We start from the raw sequence: 19,788 nt of genomic DNA on the forward strand, positions 1-19,788 counted from the left end.
GTGATTCTCCTGGTTCTGTATCTTCAAAGCCAATAGGACTGAACCAGTCAAATGCTACTGGTTCTGTGTCTTTAAAGCCAGTAGGACGGGAGTACTCTGATACTACTGGTTCTGTACCTTTAAAGCCAATAGGATTGGAGATGTCTGATACTACTGGTTCTGTATCTTTAAAGCCAATAGGACGGGAGTTGTGTGATACTACTGGTTCTGTATCTTCAAAGCCAATAGGACTGGAGCAGACTGATACTACTGGTTCTGTATCTTTAAAGCCAATAGACTGGAGCAGTCTGAAGCTACTGATTCTGTCCCTTTAAAGCCAATAGGACTGGAGTAGTCTGAAGCTACTGGTTCTGTATCTTTAAAGACAATAGGAGTGGAGTAGTCTGATACTACTGGTTCTGTATCTTTAAAGCCAATAGGACTGGAGCAATCTGAAGCTACTGGTTCTGTATCTTTAAAGCCACTAGGACTGGAGCAGTCTGAAGCTACTGGTTCTGTATCTTTAAAGCCAATAGGACTGGAGCAGTCTGATACTACTGGTTCTGTACCTTTAAAGCCAATAGGACTGGAGCAGTCTGATACTAAATGTTCTGTACCTTTAAAGCCAATAGGACTGGAGCAGTCTGATAATACTGGCTCTATATTTTTAAAGCCAATAGAATAGGAGCAGTGTGTTACTACTGGTTCTGTATCTTTAAACCAATAGGACTGGAGCAGTGTGATAGTACAGGTCCTGTCTCTTTAAATCCAATAGGACTGGAGCAGTCTGATGCTACTGGTTCTGTACCTTTAAAGCCAATAGGACTGGAGCAGTCTGATACTACTGGTTCTGTATCTTTAAAGCCAATAGGACTGGAGCAGTCTGAAGCTATCGGTTCTGTATCTTTAAAGCCAATAGGACTGGAGCACTCTGAAGCTACTTGTTGTGTACCTTTAAAGCCAATAGGACTGGAGTATTCTGATACTACTGGTTCTGTATCTTTAATGCCAATAGTACTGGAGAAGTCTGAGGCTACTGGTTCTGTATCTTTAAAGCCAATAGGACTGGAGCATTCTGATACTACTGGTTCTGTATCTTTAAAGCCAATAGGACTGGAGCAGTCTGAAGGTACTGATTCTGTTCCTTTAAAGCCAATAGGACGGGAGCAGTCTGAAGGTACTGGTTCTGAACCTTTAAAGCCAATAGGACTGGAGCAGTGTGATACTGCTGGTTCTATATCATTAAAGCAAATAGGAGGAAGCTGTGTGATACTACTGGTTCGGTATCTTCAAAGCCAATAGGACTGGACCAGTCTCATGCTACTGGTTCTGTATCTTTAAAAGCAATAGGACGGGAACAGTGTGATACTACAGGTTCTGTAACTTTAAATCCAATAGGACTGGACAAGGCTGATGCAACTGGTACTGTATCTTTAAAGCCAATAGGACGGGAGCTGTGTGATACCACTGGTTCTGTATCATTAAAGCCAATATGACGGGAGCTGTGTGATACTACTGGTTCTGTATCATTAAATCCAATAGGACGGGTGCTGTGTGATACTACTGGTTCGGTATCTTCAAAGCCAATAGGGCAGGACCAGTCTAATGCTACTGGTTCTGTATCTTTAAAGGCAATAGGACCCGAGCAGTGTGATACTACTGGTTCTGTATGTTTAAAGCCAATAGGACTGGATCATTCTGATACTACTGGTTCTGTATTTTTAAAGCCAATAGGACTGGAGCAGTGAGAAGCTACTGATTCTGTTCCTTTAAAGCCAATAGGACGGGAGCAGTCTGAAGCTACTGGTTCTGAACCTTTAAAGCCAATAGGACTGGAGTAGTCTGATACTACTGGTTCCGTATCCTTAAAGCCAATAGGACTGGAGCAGTCTGATATTACTGGTTCTGTTCCTTTAAAGCCAATAGGACTGCAGTAGTCTGATACTACTTGTTCTCTACCTTTAAAGCCAATAGGACTGGAGCAGTGTGATACTACTGGTTCTGTACCTTTACAGCCAATAGGACTGGACCAGTCTGATACTACATGTTCAGTACCTATAAAGCCAATAGTATTGGAGCAGTCTGATACTACTGGTTCTGTATCTTAAAAGCCAATAGGACTGGACCAGTATGATGCTACTGGTTCTGTACCTTTAAAGCCAATAGGACTGGAGCAGTCTGATACTACTGGTTCTGTACCTTTAAAGCCAATAGGACTGGACCAGTCTGATACTAAATGTTCTGTACCTTTAAAGCCAATAGGACTGGAGCAGTCTGATACTACAATTTCTGTATCTTGAAAGACAATAGGACAAGAACAGTTTGATACTACTGGTTCTGTATCTTTAAAACTATTAGGATTGGAGCAGTCTGATGCTACTGGTCAGTATCTTTCAAGCTAATAGTACTGGATCAGTCTGATACTACTGGTTCTATATCTTTAAAGCCAATAAGACTGGACCAGTCTGATGCTACTGGTTCTGTACATTTAAAGCCAAGAGGACTGGAGCAATGTGATACTACTGGTTCAGTATCTTGAAAGCCAATAGGACTGGACCAGGCTGATGCTACTGGTACTGTATCTTTAAAGCCTATAGGATGAGAGCTGTGTGATACTACTGGTTCTGTATCATTAAATCCAATAGGACGGCAGCTGTGTGATACTACAGGTTCTGTATCTTCAAACCCATTATGACTGGACCAGTCAAATGCTACTGGTTCTGTATCTTTAAAGCCAGTAGGACTGGAGCAGTGTGATACTACAGGTTCTGTATCGTTAAAGCCAATAGGACGGGAGTACTCTGATACTACTGGTTCTGTACCTTTAAAGACAATAGGATTGGAGATGTCTGATACTACTGGTTCTGTATCATTAAAACCAATAAGACGGGAGTTGTGTAATACTACTGGTTCTGTATCATTAAAGCTAATAGGACGGGAGCTGTGTGATACTACTGGTTCTGTATCTTCAAAGCCAATAGGACTGGACCAGTCTGATGCTACACGTTCTGTATCTTTAAAGCCAATAGGACGGGAGCAGTGTGATACTACTGGTTCTTTGTCTTTAAAGCCAATAGGACGGGAGCTGTGTGATGCTACAGATTCTGTATCATTAAAGCCAATAAGACGGGAGCTATGTGATACTACTGGTTCTGTATCTTAAAAGCCAATAGCCATGGCGCAGTCTGATATTATTGGTTCTGTGCCTTGTAAGCCAATAGGACTGGACCAGTCTGAAGCTACTGGTTCTGTATCTTTAAAGCCAATAGGACTGGACCAGTCTGAAGCTACTGGTTCTGTACCTTTAAAGCCAATAGGACTCTAGTAGTCTGAAACTACTGGTTCTGTATCTTTAAAGTCAAGAGGACTGGAGCAGTCTGAAGCTACTGGTTCTGTACCTTTAAAGCCAATAGGTCTGGAGCTGACTGATACTACTGGTTCTGTATCTTTAAAGCCAATAGACTGGAGCAGTCTGAAGCAACTGATTCTGTACCTTTAAAACCAATAGGACTGGAGCAGTCTGAAGCTACTGGTTCTGTATCTTTAAAGCCAATAGGACTGGAGTAGTCTGATACTACTGGTTCTGTATCTTTAAAGCCAATAGGACTGGAGCTTTCTGAAGCTACTGGTTCTGTATCTTTAAAGCCACTAGGACTGGAGCAATCTGAAGCTACTGGTTCTGTATCTTTAAAGCCAATAGGACTGGAGCAGTCTGATACTACTGGTTTTGTATCTTAAAAGCCAATAGTATGGAAGCAGTGTGATACTACTTGTTCTGTATCTTAAAAGCCAATAGGACTGGAGCAGTCTGATACTACTGGTTTTGTTTCTTTTAAGCCAATAGGACTGGAGCAGTCTGATACTACTGGTTCTGTATTTTTAAAGCCAATAGAATAGGAGCAGTGTGTAACTACTGGTTCTGTCTCTTTAAACCAATAGGACTGGAGCAGTGTGATACTGCTGGTTCTATATCATTAAAGCCAATAGGACGGAAGCTGTGTGATACTACTGGTGCGGTATCTTCAAAGCCAATAGGACTGGACCAGTCTAATGCTACTGGTTCTGTATCTTTAAAGGCAATAGGACGGGAGCAGTGTGTAACTACAGGTTCTGTAACTTTAAATCCAATAGGACTGGACAAGGCTGATTCTACTGGTACTGTATCTTTAAAGCCAATAGGACGGGAGCTGTGTGATACCACTGGTTCTGTATCATTAAAGCCAATATGACGGGAGCTGTGTGATACTACTGGTTCTGTATCATTAAAGCCAATAGGACGGGTGCTGTGTGACACTACTGGTTCGGTATCTTCAAAGCCAATAGGACAGGTCCAGTCTAATGCTACTGGTTCTGTATCTTTAAAGGTAATAGGACGGGAGCAGTGTGATACTACAGGTTCTGTATCTTTAAAGCCAATAGGACTGGACAAGACTTATGCTACTGCTACTGTTTCTTTAAAGCCAATAGGACGGGAGCTGTGTGATACTACTGGTTCTGTATCATTAAAGCCAATATGACGGGAGCTGTGTGATATTACTTGTTCTGTATCATTAAAGCCAATATGATGGGAGCTGTGTGATACTACTGGTTCTGTATCTTCAAAGCCAATAGGACTGGACCAGTCTAATGCTACTGGTTCTTTATCTTTAAAGCCAATAGGACTGGAGCAGTATGATACTACTGGTTCTTTATATTTAAAGCCAATAGGACGGGAGCTGTGTGATTCCTAAGGTTCTGTATCATGAAAGCCTAGAGGACGGGAGCTGTGAGATATTCCTGGTTCTGTATCTTCAAAGCCAATAGGACTGGACCATTCTAATGCTACTGGTTCTGTATGATTAAAGCCAATAGGACGGGAGCTGTGTGATACTACTGGTTCGGTATATTCTAAGCCAATAGGACTAGAGCAGTCTAATACTACTGGTTCTGTATCTTTAAAGCCTATAGGACTGGAGAAGTGTGATACTACAGGTTCTGTATCATTAAAGCCAATAGAACGGGAGCTGTGTGATACTACTGGTTCTGTATCTTCAAAGCCAATAGTACTGGACCAGTCTAATGCTACTGGTTCTGTATCTTTAAAGCCAATGGGACTGGAGCAGTGTGATACTACTGGTTCTTTATCTTTAAAGCCAATTGGACGGGAGTTGTGTGATACTACAGGTTCGGTATCATTAAAGCCAATAGGATGGGAGCTGTGTGATACTACTGGTTCTGTATCTTAAAAGCCAATAGTCATGGCGCAGTCTGATATTATTGGTTCTGTGACTTGAAAGCCATTAGGACTAGAGCAGTCTGATACTACTGCTTCTGTATCTTTAAAGCCAATAAAACTGGAGCAGTGTGATACTACTGGTTCTGTGTCTTTAAAGCCAATAGGACGGGAGCAGTCTGATACTACTGCTTCTGTATCTTTAAAGCAAATAGGACGGGAGCAGACTGATACTACTGGTTCTGGATATTTAAAGCCAATAGGACTGGAGCAGTCTGAAGCTATGTTTCTGTTCTTTTAAAGGCAATAGGACAGGAGGAGTCTGAAGCTACTGGTTCTGTGTCTTTAAAGCCAATAGGACGGGAGCAGTCTGATACTACTGCTTCTGTATCTTTAAAGCCAATAGGACTGGAGCATTCTGATACTACTGGTTCTGTATCTTTAAAGCCAATAGGACTGGAGCAGTCTGAAGCTACTGATTCTGTTCCTTTAAAGCCAATAGGACGGGAGCAGTCTGAAGCTACTGGTTCTGAACCTTTAAAGCCAATAGGGCTGGAGTAGTCTGATATTACTGGTTCTGTTCCTTTAAAGCCAATAGGACTGCAGCATTCTGATCCTACTGGTTCTGTATTTTTAAAGCCAATAGAATAGGAGCAGTGTGTTACTGCTGGTTCTGTATCATCAGTATGATGCTACTGGTTCTGTACCTTAAAAACCAATAGGACTGGAGCAGTCTGATACTACTTGTTCTCAACCTTTAAAGCCAATAGGACTGGAGCAGTGTGATACTACTGGTTCTGTACCTTTACAGCCAATAGGACTGGACCAGTCTGACACTACATGTTCAGTACCTTTAAAGCCAATAGTAGTGGAGCAGTCTGATACTACAATTTCTGTATCTTGAAAGACAATAGGACAAGAACACTGTGATACTACTGGTTCTGTATCTTTAAAACTATTAGGATTGGAGCAGTCTGATGCTACTGGTTCTGTACATTTAAAGCCAAGAGGACTGGAGCAATGTGATACTACTGGTTCAGTATCTTTAAAGGCAATAGGAATGGACCAGGCTGATGCTACTGGTACTGTATATTTAAAGCCAATATGATGAGAGCTGTGTGATACTACTGGTTCTGTATCATTAAATCCAATAGGACGGCAGCTGTGTGATACTCCTGGTTCTGTATCTTCAAAGCCAATAGGACTGAACCAGTCAAATGCTACTGGTTCTGTGTCTTTAAAGCCAGTAGGACGGGAGTACTCTGATACTACTGGTTCTGTACCTTTAAAGCCAATAGGATTGGAGATGTCTGATACTACTGGTTCTGTATCATTAAAACCAATAAGACGGGAGTTGTGTGATACTACTGGTTCTGTATCTTCAAAGCCAATAGGACTGGAGCAGACTGATACTACTGGTTCTGTATCTTTAAAGCCAATAGACTGGAGCAGTCTGAAGCTACTGATTCTGTCCCTTTAAAGCCAATAGGACTGGAGCAGTCTGAAGCTACTGGTTCTGTATCTTTAAAGATAATAGGAGTGGAGTAGTCTGATACTACTGGTTCTGTATCTTTAAAGCCAATATGACTGGAGCAATCTGAAGCTACTGGTTCTGTATCTTTAAAGCCACTAGGACTGGAGCAGTCTGAAGCTACTGGTTCTGTATCTTTAAAGCCAATTGGACTGGAGCAGTCTGATACTACTGGTTCTGTACCTTTAAAGCCAATAGGACTGGAGCAGTCTGATACTAAATGTTCTGTACCTTTAAAGCCAATAGGACTGGAGCAGTCTGATACTACTGGCTCTATATTTTTAAAGCCAATAGAATAGGAGCAGTGTGTTACTACTGGTTCTGTATCTTTAAACCAATAGGACTGGAGCAGTGTGATACTACAGGTCCTGTCTCTTTAAATCCAATAGGACTGGAGCAGTCTGATGCTACTGGTTCTGTACCTTTAAAGCCAATAGGACTGGAGCAGTCTGATACTACTGGTTCTGTATCTTTAAAGCCAATAGGACTGGAGCAGTCTGAAGCTATCGGTTCTGTATCTTTAAAGCCAATAGGACTGGAGCACTCTGAAGCTATTTGTTGTGTACCTTTAAAGCCAATAGGACTGGAGTATTCTGATACTACTGGTTCTGTATCTTTAATGCCAATAGGACTGGACCAGTCTGATACTAAATGTTCTGTATCTTTAAAGCCAATAGGACTGGAGCATTCTGATACTACTGGTTCTGTATCTTTAAAGCCAATAGGACTGGAGCAGTCTGAAGGTACTGATTCTGTTCCTTTAAAGCCAATAGGACGGGAGCAGTCTGAAGGTACTGGTTCTGAACCTTTAAAGCCAATAGGACTGGAGCAGTGTGATACTGCTGGTTCTATATCATTAAAGCAAATAGGACGGAAGCTGTGTGATACTACTGGTTCGGTATCTTCAAAGCCAATAGGACTGGACCAGTCTTATGCTACTGGTTCTGTATCTTTAAAAGCAATAGGACGGGAACAGTGTGATACTACAGGTTCTGTAACTTTAAATCCAATAGGACTGGACAAGGCTGATGCTACTGGTACTGTATCTTTAAAGCCAATAGGACGGGAGCTGTGTGATACCACTGGTTCTGTATCATTAAAGCCAATATGACGGGAGCTGTGTGATACTACTGGTTCTGTATCATTAAATCCAATAGGACGGGTGCTGTGTGATACTACTGGTTCGGTATCTTCAAAGCCAATAGGACAGGACCAGTCTAATGCTACTGGTTCTGTATCTTTAAAGGCAATAGGACCCGAGCAGTGTGATACTACTGGTTCTGTATGTTTAAAGCCAATAGGACTGGATCATTCTGATACTACTGGTTCTGTATCTTTAAAGCCAATAGCACTGGAGCAGTCAGAAGCTACTGATTCTGTTCCTTTAAAGCCAATAGGACGGGAGCAGTCTGAAGCTACTGGTTCTGAACCTTTAAAGCCAATAGGACTGGAGTAGTCTGATACTACTGGTTCCGTATCCTTAAAGCCAATAGGACTGGAGCAGTCTGATATTACTGGTTCTGTTCCTTTAAAGCCAATAGGACTGCAGTAGTCTGATACTACTTGTTCTCTACCTTTAAAGCCAATAGGACTGGAGCAGTGTGATACTACTGGTTCTGTACCTTTACAGCCAATAGGACTGGACCAGTCTGATACTACATGTTCAGTACCTTTAAAGCCAATAGTAGTGGAGCAGTCTGATACTACTGGTTCTGTATCTTAAAAGCCAATAGGACTGGACCAGTATGATGCTACTGGTTCTGTACCTTTAAAGCCAATAGGACTGGAGCAGTCTGATACTACTGGTTCTGTACCTTTAAAGCCAATAGGAATGGACCAGTCTGATACTAAATGTTCTGTATCTTTAAAGCCAATAGGACTGGAGCAGTCTGATACTACAATTTCTGTATCTTGAAAGACAATAGGACAAGAACAGTTTGATACTACTGGTTCTGTATCTTTAAAACTATTAGGATTGGAGCAGTCTGATGCTACTGGTCAGTATCTTTCAAGCTAATAGTACTGGATCAGTCTGATACTACTGGTTCTATATCTTTAAAGCCAATAAGACTGGACCAGTCTGATGCTACTGGTTCTCTACATTTAAAGCCAAGAGGACTGGAGCAATGTGATACTACTGGTTCAGTATCTTGAAAGCCAATAGGACTGGACCAGGCTGATGCTACTGGTACTGTATCTTTAAAGCCTATAGGATGAGAGCTGTGTGATACTACTGGTTCTGTATCATTAAATCCAATAGGACGGCAGCTGTGTGATACTACAGGTTCTGTATCTTCAAACCCATTATGACTGGACCAGTCAAATGCTACTGGTTCTGTATCTTTAAAGCCAGTAGGACTGGAGCAGTGTGATACTACAGGTTCTGTATCGTTAAAGCCAATAGGACGGGAGTACTCTGATACTACTGGTTCTGTACCTTTAAAGACAATAGGATTGGAGATGTCTGATACTACTGGTTCTGTATCATTAAAACCAATAAGACGGGAGTTGTGTGATACTACTGGTTCTGTATCATTAAAGCTAATAGGACGGGAGCTGTGTGATACTACTGGTTCTGTATCTTCAAAGCCAATAGGACTGGACCAGTCTGATGCTACACGTTCTGTATCTTTAAAGCCAATAGGACGGGAGCAGTGTGATACTACTGGTTCTTTATCTTTAAAGCCAATAGGACGGGAGCTGTGTGATGCTACAGATTCTGTATCATTAAAGCCAATAAGACGGGAGCTATGTGATACTACTGGTTCTGTATCTTAAAAGCCAATAGCCATGGCGCAGTCTGATATTATTGGTTCTGTGCCTTGAAAGCCAATAGGACTGGACCAGTCTGAAGCTACTGGTTCTGTATCTTTAAAGCCAATAGGACTGGATCAGTCTGAAGCTACTGGTTCTGTACCTTTAAAGCCAATAGGACTCTAGTAGTCTGAAACTACTGGTTCTGTATCTTTAAAGTCAAGAGGACTGGAGCAGTCTGAAGCTACTGGTTCTGTACCTTTAAAGCCAATAGGTCTGGAGCTGACTGATACTACTGGTTATGTATCTTTAAAGCCAATAGACTGGAGCAGTCTAAAGCAACCAATAGGACTGGACAAGACTTATGCTACTGCTACTGTTTCTTTAAAGCCAATAGGACGGGAGCTGTGTGATACTACTGGTTCTGTATCATTAAAGCCAATATGACGGGAGCTGTGTGATATTACTTGTTCTGTATCATTAAAGCCAATATGATGGGAGCTGTGTGATACTACTGGTTCTGTATCTTCAAAGCCAATTGGACTGGACCAGTCTAATGCTACTGGTTCTTTATCTTTAAAGTCAATAGGACTTGAGCAGTGTGATACTACTGGTTCTTTATATTAAAAGCCAATAGGACGGGAGCTGTGTGATACTACAGGTTCTGTATCATGAAAGCCTAGAGGACGGGAGCTGTGAGATATTCCTGGTTCTGTATCTTCAAAGCCAATAGGACTGGACCAGTCTAATGCTACTGGTTCTGTATGATTAAAGCCAATAGGACGGGAGCTGTGTGATACTACTGGTTCGGTATCTTCTAAGCCAATAGGACTAGACCAGTCTAATGCTACTGGTTCTGTATCTTTAAAGCCTATAGGACTGGAGAAGTGTGATACTACAGGTTCTGTATCATTAAAGCCAATAGAACGGGAGCTGTGTGATACTACTGGTTCTGTATCTTCAAAGCCAATAGTACTGGACCAGTCTAATGCTACTGGTTCTGTATCTTTAAAGCCAATGGGACTGGAGCAGTGTGATACTACTGGTTCTTTATCTTTAAAGCCAATAGGACGGGAGTTGTGTGATACTACAGGTTCGGTATCATTAAAGCCAATAGGATGGGAGCTGTGTGATACTACTGGTTCTGTATCTTAAAAGCCAATAGTCATGGCGCAGTCTGATATTATTGGTTCTGTGACTTGAAAGCCATTAGGACTAGAGCAGTCTGATACTACTGCTTCTGTATCTTTAAAGCCAATAAAACTGGAGCAGTGTGATACTACTGGTTCTGTGTCTTTAAAGCCAATAGGACGGGAGCAGTCTGATACTACTGCTTCTGTATCTTTAAAGCAAATAGCACGGGAGCAGACTGATACTACTGGTTCTGGATATTTAAAGCCAATAGGACTGGAGCAGTCTGAAGCTATGTTTCTGTTCTTTTAAAGGCAATAGGACAGGAGGAGTCTGAAGCTACTGGTTCTGTAACTTTAAAGCCAATAGGACTGGAGCAATCTGATACTACTGGTTGAATATCTCTAAAACCAATAGGACTGGACCAGGTTGATGCTACTGGTACTGTATCTTTAAAGCCAATAGGATGAGAGCTGTGTGATACTACATGTTCAGTACCTTTAAAGCCAATAGTACTGGAGCAGTCTGATACTACTGGTTCTGTACCTTTAAAGCCAATAGGGCTGGAGCAGTCTGATACTAAATTTTATGTATCTTTAAAGCCAATAGGACTGGAGCAGTCTGATACTACTGGTTCTGTTCCTTTAAAGCCAATAGGACTGGAGCAGTCTGATACTACTGGCTCTATATTTTTAAAGCCAATAGAATAGGAGCAGTGTGTTACTACTGGTTATGTATCTTTAAACCAATAGGACTGGAGCAGTGTGATACTACAGGTCCTGTCTCTTTAAAGCCAATGGGACTGGAGCAGTCTGATGCTACTGGTTCTGTACCTTTAAAGTCAATAGGACTGGAGCAGTCTGAAGCTATCGGTTCTGTATCTTTAAAGCCAATAGGACTGGAGCAGTCTGAAGCTACTCTTTGTGTACCTTTAAAGCCAATAGGACTGGAGTAGTCTGATACTACTGGTTCTCTATCTTTAATGCCAATAGTACTGGAGCATTCTGATACTACTGGTTCTGTATCTTTAAAGCCAATAGGACTGGAGCAGTCTGAAGCTACTGATTCTGTTCCTTTAAAGCCAATAGGACGGGAGCAGTCTGAAGCTACTGGTTCTGAACCTTTAAAGCCAAAAGGGCTGGAGTAGTCTGATATTACTGGTTGTGTGTCTTTAAAGCCAATAGGACTGCAGCATTCTGATCCTACTGCTTCTGTATTTTTAAAGCCAATAGAATAGGAGCAGTGTGTTACTGCTGGTTCTGTATCATCAGTATGATGCTACTGGTTCTGTACCTTAAAAACCAATAGGACTGGAGCAGTCTGATACTACTTGTTCTCAACCTTTAAAGCCAATAGGACTGGAGCAGTGTGATACTACTGGTTCTGTACCTTTACAGCCAATAGGACTGGACCAGTCTGACACTACATGTTCAGTACCTTTAAAGCCAATAGTAGTGGAGCAGTCTGATACTACAATTTCTGTATCTTGAAAGACAATAGGACAAGAACAGTGTGATACTACTGGTTCTGTATCTTTAAAACTATTAGGATTGGAGCAGTCTGATGCTACTGGTTCTGTACATTTAAAGCCAAGAGGACTGGAGCAATGTGATACTACTGGTTCAGTATCTTTAAAGGCCATAGGACTGGACCAGGCTGATGCTACTGGTACTGTATCTTTAAAGCCAATAGGATGAGAGCTGTGTGATACTACTGGTTCTGTATCATTAAATCCAATAGGACGGCAGGTGTGTGATACTACTGGTTCTGTATCTTCAAAGCCTATAGGACTGAACCAGTCAAATGCTACTGGTTCTGTGTCTTTAAAGCCAGTAGGACGGGAGTACTCTGATACTACTGGTTCTGTACCTTTAAAGCCAATAGGATTGGAGATGTCTGATAATACTGGTTCTGTATCATTAAAACCAATAAGACGGGAGTTGTGTGATACTACTGGTTCTGTATCTTCAAAGCCAATAGGACTGGAGCAGACTGATACTACTGGTTCTGTATCTTTAAAGCCAATAGACTGGAGCAGTCTGAAGCTACTGATTCTGTTCCTTTAAAGCCAATAGGACTGGATCAGTCTAAAGCTACTGGTTCTGTATCTTTAAAGACAATAGGAGTGGAGTAGTCTGATACTACTGGTTCTGTATCTTTAAAGCCAATAGGACTAGAGCAATCTGAAGCTACTGGTTCTGTATCTTTAAAGCCACTAGGACTGGAGCAGTCTGAAGCTACTGGTTCTGTATCTTTAAAGCCAATAGGACTGGAGCATTCTGATACTACTGGTTCTGTACCTTTAAAGCCAATAGGACTGGAGCAGTCTGATACTAAATGTTCTGTACCTTTAAAGCCAATAGGACTGGAGCAGTCTGATACTACTGGCTCTATATTTTTAAAGCCAATAGAATAGGAGCAGTGTGTTACTACTGGTTCTGTATCTTTAAACCAATAGGACTGGAGCAGTGTGATACTACAGGTCCTGTCTCTTTAAAGCCAATAGGACTGGAGCAGTCTGATGCTACTGGTTCTGTACCTTTAAAGCCAATAGGACTGGAGCAGTCTGATACTACTGGTTCTGTATCTTTAAAGCCAATAGGACTGGAGCAGACTGAAGCTATTGGTTCTGTATCTTTAAAGCCAATAGGACTGGAGCACTCTGAAGCTACTTGTTGTGTACCCTTAAAGCCAATAGGACTGGAGTATTCTGATACTACTGGTTCTGTATCTTTAATGCCAATAGTACTGGAGAAGTCTGAGGCTACTGGTTCTGTATCTTTAAAGCCAATAGGACTGGAGCATTCTGATACCACTGGTTCCGTATCATTAAAGCCAATAGGACTGGAGCAGTCTGATATTACTGGTTCTGTTCCTTTAAAGACAATAGGTTTGGAGATGTCTGATACTACTGGTTCTGTATCATTAAAACCAATAAGACGGGAGTTGTGTGATACTACTGGTTCTGTATCTTCAAAGCCAATAGGACTGGAGCAGACTGATACTACTGGTTCTGTATCTTTAAAGCCAATAGACTGGAGCAGTCTGAAGCTACTGATTCTGTTCCTTTAAAGCCAATAGGACTGGAGCAGTCTGAAGCTACTGGTTCTGTATCTTTAAAGACAATAGGAGTGGAGTAGTCTGATACTACTGGTTCTGTATCTTTAAAGCCAATAGGACTGGAGCAATCTGAAGCTACTGGTTCTGTATCTTTAAAGCCACTAGGACTGGAGCAGTCTGAAGCTACTGGTTCTGTATCTTTAAAGCCAATTGGACTGGAGCAGTCTGATACTACTGGTTCTGTACCTTTAAAGCTAATAGGACTGGAGCAGTCTGATACTAAATGTTCTGTACCTTTAAAGCCAATATTACTGGAGCAGTCTGATACTACTGGCTCTATATTTTTAAAGCTAATAGAATAGGAGCAGTGTGTTACTACTGGTTCTGTATCTTTAAACCAATAGGACTGGAGCAGTGTGATACTACAGGTCCTGTCTCTTTAAAGCCAATAGGACTGGAGCAGTCTGATGCTACTGGTTCTGTACCTTTAAAGCCAATAGGACTGGAGCAGTCTGATACTACTGGTTCTGTATCTTTAAAGCCAATAGGACTGGAGCAGTCTGAAGCTATCGGTTCTGTATCTTTAAAGCCAATAGGACTGGAGCACTCTGAAGCTACTTGTTGTGTACCTTTAAAGCCAATAGGACTGGAGTATTCTGATACTACTGGTTCTGTATCTTTAATGCCAATAGTACTGGAGAAGTCTGAGGCTACTGGTTCTGTATCTTTAAAGCCAATAGGACTGGAGCATTCTGATACTACTGGTTCTGTATCTTTAAAGCCAATAGGACTGGAGCAGTCTGAAGCTACTGATTCTGTTCCTTTAAAGCCAATAGGATTGGAGATGTCTGATACTACTGGTTCTGTATCATCAAAGCCAATATGACAGGACCTGTGTGATACTACTGGTTCTGTATCATTAAAAGCAATAAGACGGGAGTTGTGTGATACTACTGGTTCTGTATCTTCAAAGCCAATAGGACTGGACCAGTCTGAAGCTACTTGTTCTGTATCTTTAAAGCCAATAGGACGGGAGCAGTGTGATACTACAGGTTCTGTACCTTTAAAGCCAATAGGACTGGAGCAGTCTGATACTACTGGTTCTGTATCTTTAAAGCCAATAGGACTGGAGCAGACTGAAGCTATTGGTTCTGTATCTTTAAAGCCAATAGGACTGGAGCACTCTGAAGCTACTTGTTGTGTACCCTTAAAGCCAATAGGACTGGAGTATTCTGATACTACTGGTTCTGTATCTTTAATGCCAATAGTACTGGAGAAGTCTGAGGCTACTGGTTCTGTATCTTTAAAGCCAATAGGACTGGAGCATTCTGATACCACTGGTTCCGTATCATTAAAGCCAATAGGACTGGAGCAGTCTGATATTACTGGTTCTGTTCCTTTAAAGACAATAGGTTTGGAGATGTCTGATACTACTGGTTCTGTATCATTAAAACCAATAAGACGGGAGTTGTGTGATACTACTGGTTCTGTATCTTCAAAGCCAATAGGACTGGAGCAGACTGATACTACTGGTTCTGTATCTTTAAAGCCAATAGACTGGAGCAGTCTGAAGCTACTGATTCTGTTCCTTTAAAGCCAATAGGACTGGAGCAGTCTGAAGCTACTGGTTCTGTATCTTTAAAGACAATAGGAGTGGAGTAGTCTGATACTACTGGTTCTGTATCTTTAAAGCCAATAGGACTGGAGCAATCTGAAGCTACTGGTTCTGTATCTTTAAAGCCACTAGGACTGGAGCAGTCTGAAGCTACTGGTTCTGTATCTTTAAAGCCAATTGGACTGGAGCAGTCTGATACTACTGGTTCTGTACCTTTAAAGCTAATAGGACTGGAGCAGTCTGATACTAAATGTTCTGTACCTTTAAAGCCAATATTACTGGAGCAGTCTGATACTACTGGCTCTATATTTTTAAAGCTAATAGAATAGGAGCAGTGTGTTACTACTGGTTCTGTATCTTTAAACCAATAGGACTGGAGCAGTGTGATACTACAGGTCCTGTCTCTTTAAAGCCAATAGGACTGGAGCAGTCTGATGCTACTGGTTCTGTACCTTTAAAGCCAATAGGACTGGAGCAGTCTGATACTACTGGTTCTGTATCTTTAAAGCCAATAGGACTGGAGCAGTCTGAAGCTATCGGTTCTGTATCTTTAAAGCCAATAGGACTGGAGCACTCTGAAGCTACTTGTTGTGTACCTTTAAAGCCAATAGGACTGGAGTATTCTGATACTACTGGTTCTGTATCTTTAATGCCAATAGTACTGGAGAAGTCTGAGGCTACTGGTTCTGTATCTTTAAAGCCAATAGGACTGGAGCATTCTGATACTACTGGTTCTGTATCTTTAAAGCCAATAGGACTGGAGCAGTCTGAAGCTACTGATTCTGTTCCTTTAAAGCCAATAGGATTGGAGATGTCTGATACTACTGGTTCTGTATCATCAAAGCCAATATGACAGGACCTGTGTGATACTACTGGTTCTGTATCATTAAAAGCAATAAGACGGGAGTTGTGTGATACTACTGGTTCTGTATCTTCAAAGCCAATAGGACTGGACCAGTCTGAAGCTACTTGTTCTGTATCTTTAAAGCCAATAGGACGGGAGCAGTGTGATACTACAGGTTCTGTATCTTTAAAGCCAATAGGACTGGAGTAGTCTGATACTACTGGTTCTGTATCTTTAAAGCCAATAGGACTGGAGCAATCTGAAGCTAATGGTTCTGTATCTTTAAAGCCACTAGGACTGGAGCAGTCTGAAGCTACTGGTTCTGTATCTTTAAAGCCAATAGGACTGGAGCAGTCTGATACTACTGGTTCTGTATCTTAAAAGCCAATAGTACGGGAGCAGTGTGATACTACTTGTTCTGTATCTTTAAAGCCAATAGGACTGGAGCAGTCTGATACTACTGGTTCTGTTCCTTTTAAGCCAATAGGACTGGAGCAGTCTGATACTACTGGTTCTGTATTTTTAAAGCCAATAGAATAGGAGCAGTGTGTTACTACTGGTTCTATATCTTTAAACCAATAGGACTGGAGCAGTGTGATACTGCCTGTTCTGTATCATTAAAGCCAATAGGATGGGAGCTGTGTTATATTACTGATTCTGCATCTTCAAAGCCAATAGGACTGGACCAGTCTGATGCTACTGGTTCTGTATCTTTAAAGCCATTAGGACGGGAGCAGTGTGATACTACAGGTTCTGTATCTTTAAAGCGAATAGGACTGGAGCAGTCTGATGCTACTGGTTCTGTACCTTTAAAGCCAATAGTACTGGAGCAGTCTGATACTACTGGTTCTGTATCTTTAAAGCCAATAGGACTGGAGCAGTCTGATACTACTGGCTCTATATTTTTTAAGCCAATAGAATAGGAGCAGTGTGTTACTACTGGTTCTGTATCTTTAAACCAATAGGACTGGAGCAGTGTGATACTACAGGTCCTGTCTCTTTAAAGCCAATAGGACTGGAGCAGTCTGATGCTACTGGTTCTGTACCTTTAAAGCCAATAGGACTGGAGTATTCTGATACTACTGGTTCTGTATCTTTAATGCCAATAGTACTGGAGAAGTCTGAGGCTACTGGTTCTGTATCTTTAAAGCCAATAGGACTGGAGCATTCTGATACTACTGGTTCTGTATCTTTAACGCCAATAGGACTGGAGCAGTCTGAAGGTACTGATTCTGTTCCTTTAAAGCCAATAGGACGGGAGCAGTCTGAAGGTACTTGTTCTGAACCTTTAAAGCCAATAGGACTGGAGCAGTGTGATACTGCTGGTTCTATAACATTAAAGCAAATAGGACGGAAGCTGTGTGATACTACTGGTTCGGTATCTTCAAAGCCAATAGGACTAGACCAGTCTCATGCTACTGGTTCTGTATCTTTAAAAGCAATAGGACGGGAGCAGTGTGATACTACAGGTTCAGTAACTTTAAATCCAATAGGACTGGACAAGGCTGATGCTACTGGTACTGTATCTTTAAAGCCAATAGGACGGGAGCTGTGTGATACCACTGGTTCTGTATCATTAAAGCCAATATGACGGGAGCTGTGTGATACTACTGGTTCTGTATCATTAAATCCAATAGGACGGGTGCTGTGTGATACTACTGGTTCGGTATCTTCAAAGCCAATAGGACAGGACCAGTCTAATGCTACTGGTTCTGTATATTTAAAGGCAATAGGACCCGAGCAGTGTGATACTACTGGTTCTGTATCATTAAAAGCAATAAGACGGGAGTTGTGTGATACTACTGGTTCTGTATCTTCAAAGCCAATAGGACTGGACCAGTCTGAAGCTACTTGTTCTGTATCTTTAAAGCCAATAGGACGGGAGCAGTGTGATACTACAGGTTCTGTATGTTTAAAGCCAATAGGACTGGATCATTCTGATACTACTGGTTCTGTATCTTTAAAGCCAATAGGACTGGAGCAGTCAGAAGCTACTGATTCTGTTCCTTTAAAGCCAATAGGACGGGAGCAGTCTGAAGCTACTGGTTCTGAACCTTTAAAGCCAATAGGACTGGAGTAGTCTGATACTACTGGTTCCGTATCCTTAAAGCCAATAGGACTGGAGCAGTCTGATATTACTGGTTCTGTTCCTTTAAAGCCAATAGGACTGCAGTAGTCTGATACTACTTGTTCTCTACCTTTAAAGCCAATAGGACTGGAGCAGTGTGATACTACTGGTTCTGTACCTTTACAGCCAATAGGACTGGACCAGTCTGATACTACATGTTCAGTACCTTTAAAGCCAATAGTAGTGGAGCAGTCTGATACTACTGGTTCTGTATCTTAAAAGCCAATAGGACTGGACCAGTATGATGCTACTGGTTCTGTACCTTTAAAGCCAATAGGACTGGAGCAGTCTGATACTACTGGTTCTGTACCTTTAAAGCCAATAAGACTGGACCAGTCTGATGCTACTGGTTCTGTACATTTAAAGCCAAGAGGACTGGAGCAATGTTATACTACTGGTTCAGTAGTTCAGTATCTTTAAAGCCAATAGGACTGGACCAGGCTGATGCTACTGGTACTGTATCTTTAAAGCCTATAGGATGAGAGCTGTGTGATACTACTGGTTCTGTATCATTAAATCCAATAGGACGGCAGCTGTGTGATACTACAGGTTCTGTATCTTCAAACCCATTATGAATGGACCAGTCAAATGCTACTGGTTCTGTACCTTTAAAACCAATAGGAGTGGAGCAGTCTGAAGCTACTGGTTCTGTATCTTTAAAGCCAATAGGACTGGAGTAGTCTGATACTACTGGTTCTGTATCTTTAAAGCCACTAGGACTGGAGCAATCTGAAGCTACTGGTTCTGTATCTTTAAAGCCAATAGGACTGGAGCAGTCTGATACTACTGGTTTTGTATCTTAAAAGCCTATAGTACGGAAGCAGTGTGATACTACTTGTTCTGTATCTTAAAAGACAATAGGACTGGAGCAGTCTGATACTACTGGTTTTGTTTCTTTTAAGCCAATAGGACTGGAGCAGTCTGATACTACTGGTTCTGTATTTTTAAAGCCAATAGAATAGGAGCAGTGTGTTACTACTGGTTCTGTCTCTTTAAACCAATAGGACTGGAGCAGTGTGATACTGCTGGTTCTATATCATTAAAACCAATAGGACGGAAGCTGTGTGATACTACTGGTTCGGTATCTTCAAAGCCAATAGGACTGGACCAGTCTAATGCTACTGGTTCTGTATCTTTAAAGGCAATAGGACGGGAGCAGTGTGTAACTACAGGTTCTGTAACTTTAAATCCAATAGGACTGGACAAGGCTGATTCTACTGGTACTGTATCTTTAAAGCCAATAGGACGGGAGCTGTGTGATACCACTGGTTCTGTATCATTAAAGCCAATATGACGGGAGCTGTGTGATACTACTGGTTCTGTATCATTAAAGCCAATAGGACGGGTGCTGTGTGACACTACTGGTTCGGTATGTTCAAAGCCAATAGGACAGGTCCAGTCTAATGCTACTGGTTCTGTATCTTTAAAGGTAATAGGACGGGAGCAGTGTGATACTACTGGTTCTTTATATTTATAGCCAATAGGACGGGAGCTGTGTGATACTACAGGTTCTGTATCATGAAAGCCTAGAGGA

General features: G+C 41.6%; 1 protein-coding gene across 1 annotated transcript; it reads left to right on the forward strand.

Annotated features, from left to right (window-relative positions):
• Positions 1-3,154: 3,154 nt before the first annotated feature.
• Positions 3,155-19,548, forward strand: LOC138765366 (uncharacterized). Its single transcript, XM_069942407.1, has 8 exons — positions 3,155-3,272; positions 6,346-6,614; positions 7,441-7,759; positions 12,156-12,275; positions 13,354-13,497; positions 14,936-15,079; positions 17,332-17,600; positions 19,396-19,548. The coding sequence occupies exons 1-8, from the start codon at positions 3,155-3,157 to the stop codon at positions 19,546-19,548; spliced, it is 1,536 nt and encodes a 511-aa protein (XP_069798508.1).
• The last annotated feature ends 240 nt before the right edge of the window (positions 19,549-19,788 follow it).

The sequence above is a fragment of the Narcine bancroftii genome, chromosome 5 (assembly GCF_036971445.1).
Source record: "Narcine bancroftii isolate sNarBan1 chromosome 5, sNarBan1.hap1, whole genome shotgun sequence".
Taxonomy (NCBI): Eukaryota; Metazoa; Chordata; class Chondrichthyes; order Torpediniformes; family Narcinidae; genus Narcine; species Narcine bancroftii.

Excerpts from the sequence above, each read along its gene's own strand:
- LOC138765366 (XM_069942407.1), top strand. The coding sequence starts at position 3,155 with ATGGCGCAGTCTGATATTATTGGTTCTGTGCCTTGTAAGCCAATAGGA. Across the intron at positions 3,273-6,345 it reads GGACCAGTCTGAAGCTACTG|GACGGCAGCTGTGTGATACT; the intron begins GTTCTGTACCTT and ends TAAATCCAATAG. Across the intron at positions 12,276-13,353 it reads GGACCAGGCTGATGCTACTG|TACTGGAGAAGTCTGAGGCT; the intron begins GTACTGTATCTT and ends TAATGCCAATAG.